Source organism: Phaseolus vulgaris, chromosome 3, assembly GCF_000499845.2.
Source record: "Phaseolus vulgaris cultivar G19833 chromosome 3, P. vulgaris v2.0, whole genome shotgun sequence".
NCBI lineage: Eukaryota > Viridiplantae > Streptophyta > Magnoliopsida > Fabales > Fabaceae > Phaseolus > Phaseolus vulgaris.
The window spans coordinates 39,062,612-39,076,879 of record NC_023757.2 but is presented as its reverse complement, the minus strand read 5'-3'; the positions used below and the strand labels follow the sequence as shown (position 1 = coordinate 39,076,879).

Genomic DNA, 14,268 nt, shown 5'->3' with positions numbered 1-14,268 from the left:
CATACTTTTTGTCAGTACAAGACGGTTGTGCATTTGGTAAGACATCATTCATTTGTTGAAAGTGTACCATGCAAACAAATTAAAGATTTCAACAATAATTTTAATTTGGAAGTTTCTGTTAGTTGATCAGTAACACAAAACGTTGACGTCAAACTGTGTGTCGTAAAAAATTGGATTTGATTGCAATGAGTGTTACTTTTGAAAATAATTTATCCTTATAAAAAATTTAGATGTCACAGAGAATGAATTCTTTAACGTACGATTGAATAATACAGTAAAAATGTGTGGTGAAAGTACACTAACATGAATTTTACCACGAAAACGATGATTTGAGTTTAGTGATTAGGGAGTTATTGCAATAAAGAAATTTTAGGAAAAGTAGAGTTTAAGTCATGTTATCTGTACTTTTAAGTGTTTTATTTTCTACTTAAGAGTCCCTGACCATACTAAGATTGAGATAGAGAGAAAAGTAGAGACGAAGCAATAATAGCATAGTGGAAGTTGTAAAATACACATCCACTAATCGGAAGCACAAAGAATGGGGTTTGGTTTGAGTGTGGTACATTGCTTATATAGAAAGGCCTCCACAGAGAAACATTATGGGGAATCTGGCCCCAACAAAATCCTGCCAGAAAACATGCAAACCCCTTACCCCTTACGAAGGTCGTGCGTAACCTCCAATTCCCATGGATTTCTCCGAAGAAGGATGCTCCCTACAGATGAGACAGACATGTCTGGTCTCTCATGAGAGTTACTGCAGTTCTTAACTGATTACCATTTAACTCTGTAATTCTAGTTTATTTATAAACTTGGTATCTAATACTCTGCTCAGTCATAATAATGTAGGATCCAATTTATAATAAAATGGGAGACCAAATTCAAATTTTGGTGATATTACAGTAACGTGAAAGATGCAACTAAGCTTTAATTTCATTTCGCATTATCTTGTGGGCATCTGCTGAGTTGCTAAAACGACTTCGATTATATAGTAATAATAGATGACGTAATAATAGAAACGATGTAATTTTCTTATGGAGTAATTATTTTTCAAATGAGAGAACAAGGTAATATATATGAAGATACTAAACTGACTCTATCAGTTTAATATGCTAGGATCAAGATAGTGGTGGAGAGTTTGAAAATTTGTATGAGTTTTTAAATTTAAATATAGTTGTCACTATTCTACACACAAAACAATTTGACTGATAAAAACAATCATGAATAGTAAATACAGATAAAGAAATAACTGAAATAAAGGTCAATTGGATGGAAAGGAATTGAGTAGGTTAGAATAGAACAAAAAGAAAGTTACTATTTCATTATGTTTTAGAATGGAGAAAAACAAAATAAGTGCACCACCCAATATAAAACTCTTATGAAACCTATTACAAACCTATTTGTTTCTTTCAACTCTTACATCAGCTGAGTAATTTATGGCCATAATTTATAGCTATGTCAAATACGATCGTAGCAAAGATACAGTCATAAAATAAAAATAAAATATAAATGTGAGTTAATATTTTGATTAAATATCTAATAATAATAATGATATATCAATAGTTCAATATTATGTCTATTAAACCCATGTAATACAACCATATCATATTAATTAAAATTGAATTTGTTTAAAAAACTAGTAGTATTAAATTCAGGTTCAAATACTAATCCATATACCTCACCATTTAAACATCCTAATACATATTTTATGGAACAATCTCTCATACCTAATGATTTTATATTTATAATCGAGCATCACTTACTCTCACCCTCAATTTATTTACTATTTAATATATAAAACATCTATCGACTTTTCAGCATATGGCACATTTGTCAATTTGACTTAAAAAGTATAATTAAAATCTCAATATCTCTTTAATAACTTTTAATTTAATGCTGAGAAAAAAAACTTTTAATTTAATAGTTATATCACATCTCAACGTGTTAATTGTACTTCCATGATAACTACTAATTTATACATAATTTATTAATTATACAATATTAATTTTCATAAATATACATATTATATATATATATAAACTTTAAATCTCAATATAAAATCAAAGATATGTCACCAGAGTGATACATTCTTAACGAAATTATAGGACATTGTTTAACATGATTTTTGTTTATTATCGCTTGAGCGATACTATTATCACTTGAGCTAAATTCTCCCAGAGGAAAACAAATTATCTCAACCATTTTTCAATGAATAAATATGCAGAAAATAAATATCTCTTTAAAGTTCTAACCGTTCCAAAATCAATCAAACCATTCTAAAAAATCTCTAATCTTTTTTAACATGTTTTAAGAACAAAATTCAATACATTAATTTTCCACTCTAACAAGTGTAAAAGTCCATTCTTACTCAAAATGACTATTTGAAACCCAAATGCAACTTAACATATAGGAATATTTTTGTAACAGCATTTTTTTTAAAAATACAAGACCCCCACGGAAGGTTTCTTTCTTTTTCTTTCTTCCTTATCTCCCTTTCTCTCTCTAACTCTCTTTTTTCTATTAATTTCCTTTCTTAATCTTCATCTATTTTAGAATTTGATGTAACCACTTTTGATGTGACCACTTTTTAGCTGACAAGTTAAGAAACATTTCTATCCAATCAAATTTTTAAACAAAGTAAGTTCATTTTTGTTCTAAAAATCTTTTGTTCTGTGTTTTTTCTTAGGATTTACTTATCAATCTTGGTGGGATCAGTTGAGAACATTAATCTTCTCAACTTATTCTACTACATACTGAATTTTTGTTTTGTTTGGATAACTTGCATTAGACCCGTAAATCTTGAAGCTTATCCAGATTGTGGGGAATAAAATTCTAGAAGTTGCTTGGAAAGCAAACAATTAAGGTAAGAGAAACTAAATTTAGTTTTTAATAGCACCATAGGATAGAAGATCTAAATTTAATTGATGGTTTAGTATTTAAGTGTTTTTTTTATGTTAAACAAATTTTTGAATGTTGTGGATCACGTTTTGAATGATATTGTATGATGAAATATGTGGAATTGAATTCATACATTTGGGATAATGTATGAACTTATGTTTGTATGTGTATTAAGTATTGATGCCTATCTGATAACAGAGATCTCCGAGCTTCACTCATGATCTAAGTCACATAGACTAAGATATCAGGTAGTGAGAAGCGGATAGGGGAGTTCATGCACACCGTGACATATGAGATGCACGGCTTGGGTTGTATTGAACTTACCCTGATCTTTTCTGTTGGATTCGCTGGTAATCTTTGGATCAGGGGTTTGTCTCTAGTAGGACTTACTTAATAAGATCTTCTGGAAGACGTTGTTTGTTGAATATTCTGAATGTGTAAATTCATGTGAGATCTATGTGATTATTTTATTGTTGAGATTTGAAGAAGATTGAATAATTTGATAAAATTGATCATGTAATTTGGTTTTCTCTTTTGATTTAACTGTGTATATTATAAAATAAAATTCTATTTTCAATAGTTTACCCTTGTTTTTCTTGTTGTGTTTGAACTGCGATGACTGATGTACTACATACACGAGCAGATGATCTTACAGGTATCGGAGGGTCTGAAGAGCTTTAGGGTACTGATTTTGAAACTTATATTGTAAATATTTGTATTTCTATATGTCCTAATCATGTATTAGGAATGTTTTGAAAAACTCTAAGCTTGTATAGAAATATATAGAACTTGTATTATAATAATTAGATATTATTTTTCAGGGTGTTACAATTTCAATACTACCTCAGTCAATCTTTATGTATCAAACCAACAATTAAATTCCACTTTAATTCATAACAATAATGCATTATAATACATTTATGACAAATAGAATTCAATTCTAATGCTACCCTCATTCAACATGTAAGATTATTTTACTTCAGCTAACACCAACATTAGATAGATAGAGTAACTCTCCATCTTTCACTAAACTTATGATCCAATGAATCTAAACTCAATTCAACACAATATCTATTCAGAATCAATCTAAAAACATCCAAATATCAAAAATCAAAAGTTGATATTAATAAAGCATTACCTTCTCAACTTATAAACTTGTGAGAATTCAAAAATTCATATGAACCTATAAAAAATTAAATAGAGTTTATAAAATAGAAAAGAACTTATAAAAGAAATTTGATGAGTCATAATTAATCATTAATCATCATCTTGCTATTGTCTCACTCATTGATTTTGAAATGATCTCTACTAAACACAAAACCAGATTGTTTTAATCATGTCTTAAATTAAAAGCTTTGAACAACTTTGTTATTGGGATTTAGGTTCCAAAAGGTTCACTCAAGATGATATATTTCCTTGGTAAAGAGGTTACCTATATGCCTGATTTGATAGAATGTGGTATATAAGAAAGGAAATTGAAAAAGGCAATTACACGAGCAATCGTCAAGAGGGTAATTTGCAGAGTCATCCACAACAAAAGGCTTCATTACTTTCTAAAACATGCACAAGCCATTGACAATATCTGATGAATGATTGCATAGCAAACAAATTATATTCCCTTTTTGATTGACCCAATATTATTATTCTCAAGAACTTTATAAGCATTACAATGACTGAAAAAATAATAATATTCCCTTTTTTGTTGCCTTCACAGCTTATCTCAAGCAATTAGTCAACAAGAGACCACGGCAGAGGAAGGCGAGTATAATGTAAGATACAATGACGAACACTATAATAAGTGCAACCCTGCATCAGGAAGAGACTCATCATAAGACATTCATGTCATTTTAAATCCCTTTTTAAATTATTTATGCTCAAATTTGTTCTTAAGTTCAACATTAGCATGAAATCAATTATATATGCAAATTAAGATATGAATTTATTGTACTTACGTTAACCTAATGTTACTCCACCACAAGTTATTTTTATAACGACGGGACTGCCTTTTGAAACGAAGCGTATTGTTATTCATTGCTGAAGTTTTCTCTACCAACAGTTCCAACCTCCCACCTCTCTCCAATACTTTTTCAATGTTGTCCACCATCACAGTTCTCACCTATTATCATCACATCATAAATATTCAAAAACTACTTTACAATTTCAATATCAAATCAATAATTCTAAATCATGTTAAAATGGAACACAGTATCCGTTATATATTACATTTAGAATTCCCTAATTGGTGCCATAAACTATTTATTCAAGCATCTTATCACATATTAGTTTGAAATTTACATTACCACATCAAATACAACACTGGAATTCAAGTTTGAGTTTGTCATATCAAAATCAAAAGAATCATAAGGTAAATTAAAGTCATTCACCCAAAAGGTTTCTGCTACAGGATCAACCTAAAGAGGTGAACTGGAGCATTTGGAATTGAAAAAGTTAGACAAGAACTCCTGAAGAGAAGCAATTATAGACAAGGATCGAAGTGTATAAAAATAAAAATGTGTATATTTAAACTTGCCTGAGTCATTTCACCTTTGAGACGGTTCAATCTATCAGCATTTGGGTCATTGGAGTAATAGTCCATCTGCTGGCTCAAGATCCTTGAGAACTCATCATTCATGGCGTAGGCAGGAGATGAAAGAATCGCACGCCCATATGTCTTCACAAATTTTTTATGAATATCTTCAAGAAATGCAAAAGGGACCATTCCTGCAGTGAGTCAAAGAGAAGATTCATTACAGCTCAATGAGGAATTGCAAACTTTAGTGTACAACAAATTAAACAGGAATGTTTTTCTTGTCAACAGTCATTATCTCATATTGCATTCTGTTTCAAGTTCACCGGATTTCAGTGAGTTCAAATGTGATCTAGTTGTCATTGAAAATCATTTCACACTATTAGTATGCAAAGAAGTGTCATGTCACTGTAGCGACTAAGGACTTTCAGTCGCAATAAAAGCTTTCAATAGTTTTAAAATAAGCATGCATCATACTGTGTATTGAAAGTCTAAACTCTAAAATGATATTCTCTTACAACTCACTCCAAATAATTAGTCACATATTTTATAGTGTAGGGAGTGAATCCTCCCAAGAAGAAGGCGTGGAGGCTCTCCAGCATCACAAGTTACAAGAAACCAGCAAGTCCAAGGTGAGAATAAATGTAATGAATGTCATTTAACTGGTCAAACAGAGGTGTGACATGCATGTGTCCTTAACGTAAACCTTGGATTATCATAGTTAAGCTATTAGTATCCACCCTTCTATAAAAAAAAGTAGGGTAAGGGAAGGGACAATGAGCAAAATTGGCCCCATATGAGTGTGTGTGTCTTGGCGCCAGCAGTTTTCCACGTTCGCTTTTGCATATGGCATTCTTGATTATTATCACATCACATATAGCCTCAACAAAAGAACTGTAATTTTGGGATAATATCCAGAGTTTTAAGATCAGAGCAAAGTTCACTCTAAAAAACAAAATGGTTACCTTAGATTGTCTAACAGTTTACTCATGATTTCCTTGCCTTTCTTTACCACTAATCAAATTATGAATACCATGATTGGTTCAAGTGAAATTCCTCTTAAGCAGGTCTCAAGTTTCAACCTAGAGCCAGCCCCGCCATGGTATAGATGTTTTCCTAGCCATGTGATCTATGTCAAACAACTGACAACCTATGACCTATGTCAAACAAATCACGCGATTGCAGTATGTGCCGAGACATTCCAGACACTTTGACATCATCTACAGTTAAAGATAAATGAAAGAATCTGAATGGTGTTAAAAATAGCACCAATTCACACACGCATCGATAGATAGATAGATAGAAAAGAGCAACGAGTGAATTGATCCATTATCACCATCCCCAAAAGGCCAAAACAAAAAAGTAAAACAGTTGATCAACATTGTTTCATCATTGAATAATTAGATTCAACAAGCCAAACACAAGTAACCTAGAAAACATTATTTTAAAGAAATAACAAAAAATATGAAGAGATAGATGGATGGATGGATGAATGAGAGGAAGCTTACTTCCAAATGCATCATCAGCCATGCAAAGAACCGTGAGGCCATCTGTCCTCTTGACATGAAAAACATAGCGATCATGGGAAAAAGAAACATTGCTGTCGTTGTTGTTATTATCCCCTAGGTTCATCTTGTTGAGTATCTGTTTGGCTACGACACTAGCATTACTCTGGGTGGCGCTGAACTCAGCCAGAACAATCTGTCCCCTTGCCACCATTCCATACAAAATCCCCATTGATCCTCAAAGGGCTCCTTAATTTTTGAGTGAAAGGTGAAAGGGCTTTGTCAAGATCAAGAAGGGTAATCTCCCAAAGGCCGTTCCTTGTTTTTGTGTGGCTAAAAAAGTGTAAAGAAATTGGTTTTGGTTTTGGATTTGGAGGTGCAATTACACCAACACCAAGACAAGAATGAAGAGAAATCAAAGTGTCCATTTGATTTGATTTGGTGTCCAAAAATGGGGTAAACGACATCTGGAAATTTAAAAGGGAACTCTACCTTATCCCTTTTCATGCCTACCATGGCATTTTCGGTGCCACCAAATTTGCCGGAAAACATGGACACACATCCTACGTTAAACAAAATCGTAGTTGTAATTTCTAACAACAATTATAATCATTTTAAAGAAAAACAAATACTATTGCATGATTACTTAGATTCTTATATTATATAATAATCATAATTTATTCTCTTGACTTGTAAATTAAAGAAAATGTTAATTTCTCTCATTCATTAAATTAATACTACTTTCCTTGCAAGTGAAGAAGCATGTGTGTGAGTGAACGTTGAATCCAATACCTGGAGCTATATAATAAAAAGGGAAGATTTTTTTTTTATCAGCAAAAAGAAATTAAGTTTGTTTATGAACTAAGGAACAGAAACACATCATGATGCATTGGAAGGGCTAAGGCAAGAGGGGACACGTACACGTTGGTCTCAAGGGTAAACAACGAGTGAGTGTATGATTAGCAGTTATGGGCAATAGGGTAGGGTGCCCTTTTTATTTAAGTACATCACATCACCTGGCTCCAGAAAGGCACCTAAATGCCCCACACAAAAGATTATAACCTAATATTCATTGAATGAGTGAGTGATACTAAGATAATATAGTTTTGTGGTCGTCGTACACTTTTATTTCAAAAATCACTTTTCAGCAAGATCACGTCAGTCCACACCCGTGAACGTGACCAAAACGCGTTTAAATTTGTGTTCTAATAATTTTACATAAAAACAAATTCAAGATAGTGTGAAAATAAGTTGGACGTCTTACTTTTATTTTTTAACTATACAAGGTAGTAAATTAGGCTTTAAATACGAATAAAATTGATTTTTCAATACATAAGTGATCACTCTCAATAAGTAATTATTTGTGGTGTATTGTTTAAGTCCTCCGGATACAACAGGAATTTTTTGAAAATTTTCGAGAATCAGAACTAGCAAATTACTCTTAAAAGAGTAAGAACCCAATAAAATCCAAAAAAAATATTTATAATAAAAGAAATTAATAAAGAGGGAAGGGGAAGAGAGAAAGTGAGGAAGACAGGAAGCGTAAAGTTGTGTGTGAAAGTGAGAATGAAACCCCTCCATATATAAAACCGAATTTGATATTTCTTTGGCACGTTCTCCATATATTTTTGTAAGACCATAACCAAGCAACGTGAGTTTACAATCCCCCACATATTGCAAAAGATAAAGAAAGAAAAAATAATTCAGGGTTCATTTAAGATGTAATGCACAAAGTTGATATAACAAGCTATATGAACCAATCTTAGATTGATGAACTTAACACATAATGTAGTTGGTGTATCAAGCTATATGAACCAAGACACTTAGTATGTGTTAGAGGTTTATCAATCACAATACACCCCACATTACTTGTTATTATCGTTGTGTTGCGCTACTAGGTCATGCGCGTGCCCGGTATTCATCATGAGTGCTATAGAGATCTTGCCAAGGTCTCATGCAAGCGGCCCCACTTGACACTCATATAGGTGATTTCATCAAGTGTATGCTGCAAATCATACACCACCCATAAGGGATATGAAAATCATTAAAACTTTGTAAATCGTTAAAACTCTTTTACCTTAGAATTTTAATCATAAAGTTTATCCTCTCGATAATGCAATATCTACCACTTTCACACACACCATAGGAATGGACAAAATTGATCTTAAATCAATATTAGTGTTAGCATAACTAATAAGTGACTTGTTTTTACCCATATGAACCTTATTCATGGGATCTCCAATCACAAATGTTAGGTTTCCATCACTTGTTTGTTTGCAAGTGGCTTAAGTCTCATTCCCCTCGATGTTTTTAAAATCAGTTTTCTTCCTATGGGTTTTGTTTGCAAGTGGCTTCGGAGGAATTTTGTTGAAGGCGAGTTGTGGAAACAATTGGTGTAGGTAGAGGGTTGGAAGAGGTCATGGTTGTTTTATGAAGAAGCTCTCGAATGTATTGAGTCTAAGACAAATGCATGTCCCCTATAGAGGTATGGGTCACTTGAATTCCCAGAAAGTGGTGGATATCACCTAGATCCTTAAAGGCAAAACATGTGTTAAGACTTGAAATGAGATTATTGATTTCAGAGATAGAGGATCCAGTAATAAGAATATCATCAACATAAACCAAGATAAAAAATGATGTGGGAAGAAGTAAAACGAACAAAAAAAGAAGTGTCGCTTTTAGTAGGAGTGAAACCAAAAGCATGTAAGGTGTGACTTAGCTTAAGAAACCAAGAACGTGGTGCTTTTTACAAGCCATAGATGGCGTTGTGAAGCTGACAAACAAGTTGTGGATGGACAGAGTTGAAGTCAAGTGGTTGTTGCATGAAAACACATTCACTTAGATCACCATTTAGGAACGCGTTGTTGACGTCAATTTGCATGCGCAAAAACAAGACAAATGGTAGCAAAAATCTTGGAAGTTAATTAGATATTATTAATTTTATTTTATTATATTTATTTAATATTTACATAATATTACATTTTTTTTACATATTATTATATTAATTTTAAAAAAAATATAGATTTAAATTTAAAATATAATTCAAATTTTTTTATAAAAAATATGAATTTGATTTAGATTTAAATTTAAAATCCAATCCAAATATTTTGATATAAATTTCTAAAAATCTAAATATTTAGATCTGAATTTATAAAAATATAAATTATTTTTATAAAAAATATAAATCTTAATTTAAAATCTGATCTAAATATTAAAATTTTGATTGAATTTTTAAAAATCTAATTCATCACCACAATGTTCTAACATTTTTTTCCCAACGGGAAACAAAACCTATAATATAAAACCAAAAAAACATCTAAAATATTAAACACGACATTCATCTCATTATTGATTGATAACATAATTATACTTGAATAATAAAATTTTAAGTTTTAAACTAAATTATAGTATATCAAATAATATACAATTTCAATATTAATATTTTTTTTTATCAATAAATAAATGTAAAAAATGAAGCAGTTAATGTCTCTCCATAATTCCAAAAATCTTACGAGCATCCTTTTCTCACCAATCCCCTGCTCAACAAAAATTACAGCAGTAACATCAGACACAAAAATGGTTGACCTTAAATTCTTAATTATACAATTACATACCAAAAAACACAAGTGCAAAAGAAGCCATAACCAATACAATCATAATAAGCAGTCCCAGAATTAAAAACATAACCACAGACCAACCATGATCTGGATTCTGATTGATTAGCCCCCAAGCTGTTAGTGGGTTGCCCTGCAAGATTCGATGTTAATATCTTATTTACAAGGAATTTTCCTAGAGATATTACAATGTTTGATTGAAATTATTTGAAGTTAGGTGTTCATATGATTCAAATGAATTTATCCTAATTCAAGGATTAAAACACATCTAAAACTAAAACTTCACGTTTGATCTCACTAAAAAATACTTCACTCGTCTTTTGAAATTATATCCTCTTATCTCAAACCAAAGTGTTCCGTAAAGTAACCAGAAACTGAAAAAAAAGTTTTCATCTATTAAAAAAAACAGTTCTTTTGATCCCTCGCTAATCACTTGAATACAAACTTCAACAACACATTTTAAGGGTAATATGTCATTAGAAAATGAATTTTAGTATTTGTAAAAAAACATGAAAAATAAAATAATAGATATAAAATGGGTGTAAAACTTATTAAGTGTATAAGGTTGTATCACTTTAAGGGAATGTGATAAAACTCCAAGAGTCATATATGCTATATAACTAAAGAAAAATTATACTATGATAATTAAGGTATGAAGTTGTATATAGTTTTGATATGACAATTTTAAGAAAAAATGATAAAAAATAAATTTGTAATTAAATTATGTAAAAAATAATTAAAATAATAATATTGAGGATTATTAAAAGAATGTTGAAAAAAAAGTGTGTTATTAATATATCATACTCATAACTAAAAGTAAATATCATGGTTCATAACTAAAAGTAAATGACCTTAGAAACTTCTCAGCCACCACCAATCATACTTAGGATGCCACAATCTCCAAGAACACATTGCCTCAAAATCAGGCTACGTATATTTGTATTTGAGGTTTTGTTCATCGAATAAAAATCCACTTCTGGATTGCACACCTACATGATGTTAGTCTCATTCTCCCTGCATTCGATGATTTTGAATGGACAACAATAGCATATTTTAATGAATTTGAAAATATCTTAAGTGTATGATATGTAAACAATGTCATGCACCTAACCCTATTCTTCTTCTTCGTTTGTGCGTGAACCAGCAGCCGCAAGCGCAACCATCACCGTCAGTCACCTTCGTCTCCATTTGTTTGCTTCACAGTCAGTGACCTTCATCATTGCAGGCAAAGCAACAATCGCCACGGTCAACTTCGGAAGTCGGAGAAGGAACCATTGTCGAAGAAGTCAAGGTGTTTTTATACTTGTGGATAAAAACTTGTCGAAATTTTATCCGTAATGGAATTTTTACTTGTGGATATTTTTATCTTAAATTTGTTGTTGTTCTGCGAATATTAATATCCTGGATATGTACATCCGTAAGCCAATTTTCAGTTATGGACATGGGCATCCTGAAACAACAAACCAACCTTCCGGATTTTGACATCCATAATGCAAAAATTAGACTTTCGGATTTTGGCATCCGTAATGCAAAAATCAGACTTTCGAATGCCGATATCCGTGACCAGCTTAGTTCGTACGAAACACCAGAAACGAGTTCAAATGACTACTTACCTCATTAACTTGGCAACCACACCTTACATTGAACGTCCGTGCACAACAATGAATGTAAACCTTCTCTGCTGCAGCTCAAAGCAAAACTTCACTACAACAATGAACTTTCTCTACTTCACCATACACTATTTTTCAAAGTGAAAAAGAGAAGGGCACAATGGGAATTTTAAAAATTCATCAGGTGCCAGTCATAATTGATTGGGTGCAGGAAGTTGAACAATCTCTAAAATGAGTTTTCTTAAATATTATAAATATGTTTTTAGTGCCTCTATCTCTTACTAGCTTAAAATTTATAGTATCACATGTATAAATTCCTCCAACAAATTTATAGTATCACATTTATACTACTATCCACCCTCCAACAAATTCCTCCTATCTTCTAATCAATCTTTTTAAAAAAATTGAATTGATTATTGACTCAGTTAAATATAAGATATTGTGTTAACAAATTATTCATCCAATAATTCTAGTGATTACAAATTCTCTCATGTACTAAGTGGAGTTGAGTTTGATTCCACTCAAAAAATTGTTAATATTAACTTTAATAACTTATATAATAATAAATCATTCATCCAATAAATTAATTGAAGTTTCGTCTCCTAATTTTAAGAACATAATGATTAAGTCGCATCAATTTATACATGATTAAAGACAGAAGGGATTGAACCCATGACTAAGAAGAAAATGTGTTCTAATAGATACATTTATTAGTCATTTGTTACCTTTCTTGTTTAAAAAATCTATTGTTCATTCTATTCTTTTTTATTTAAAGTATAATCAAAGTAAAATTATATAATAAAATATTAATACAGATAAAATAATCTTTTTAAAGAAACAAATTTAAATAAGTTACACAAGAAGGTATAATTTTAAATAAAATTTATTTTTTAAAACACTTTTAATTTCATAAGTTTAACGTAATTTTCTAAAATCATACTCTAAACACTACTTTAAGTATTAATACTTTTTCATTAATAATTTTAATTTGATCACTTAATTTTAATAGAATCCAAATAAAAATTATTAATGATAAATAATGGGTATCACTAAGCATATATATCATTATATTTCACTTATTAGTAAGTAAATAATTAAAATACTTATATACTTGTGAATTTATTCAATGGGTTCACTTTTTTTATCATCCCTTGCAAGTTGCTTCTGTTAGGCTAGTTGTACCATCTATTTATGAACAAGAGATGAAATATATATATATATATATATATATATATATTACAAGAAAATCATGAAATAAAAATCAATTTTTAGAGACCAAAATAATTAGTTACAATAATAACTAAATTAAAGATCATATTAGAAACTAAAAAAAAAATCTAAATTAGTTTTTATTATTGTTAAATAGTTTTTAAATTGTTATCTAATTAGTAACTAATGTTTTTTTACCAAATTTATAAATTAAATAATTGTTAATTAAAATATTAATTGCTAATTAGATACTAATTTAGAAACTATTTAACAATAATAGAAACTAATTTAAAAATCAAAATTTGTTTTAATTTATAAAATGGTCTCTAGTTTAGTTATTATTATAACTAATTATTTTGGTGTTTATAAATTAGGTTCTATTTTGCTACAGTGACAAATTCATATACAACATTCAAAGGAGAAAAACAATAAAAAATAGAAGATAATTACTGAGAGTAAAATATTGGAGATCATAAAAACCAGAAGAAGAAAAAAAACTTATGCACACAAGTCCACTTCATCCTTCCCCAACAATTTTAAAGAGGAATTGCTTCAACCCACATTCATATGAAATTCTATTGTAAAGCATCCATTGAGCATTACAAAACTGAATTTGATTTTAAACTTCCTTCAATCCATATTGCCATTGTGATGGGTTCAACTCTCCAATCCAGGTCAAATTTTAAAACACTTATTGAAACCATTCAATGACTAATAATTGAAAACTCTACAACCCCTACACTTCTAATCCTTTATAAAAAAATCGTATTTATTATTTATATTTATGAATATTAATTGAAGCTAAAACCACTTAATTATTTACTACATGTTAAAAGTTTAATCAAGTTATTTGTAAACACTAAAATTTCAATATAATATTTTATCAAAACATAAAGGTTATGTTTTAT

General features: G+C 30.3%; 1 protein-coding gene across 1 annotated transcript; it reads right to left on the bottom strand.

Moving 5' to 3' along the window:
• Positions 1-4,467: 4,467 nt before the first annotated feature.
• On the bottom strand, positions 4,468-7,490 carry LOC137807573 (vesicle-associated membrane protein 711-like). Its single transcript, XM_068608284.1, has 4 exons — positions 6,931-7,490; positions 5,426-5,616; positions 4,848-5,011; positions 4,468-4,701 (listed from the first exon to the last, which is right to left on the bottom strand). The coding sequence occupies exons 1-4, from the start codon at positions 7,157-7,159 to the stop codon at positions 4,611-4,613; spliced, it is 675 nt and encodes a 224-aa protein (XP_068464385.1). The 5' UTR covers positions 7,160-7,490; the 3' UTR covers positions 4,468-4,610.
• Positions 7,491-14,268: the final 6,778 nt, after the last annotated feature.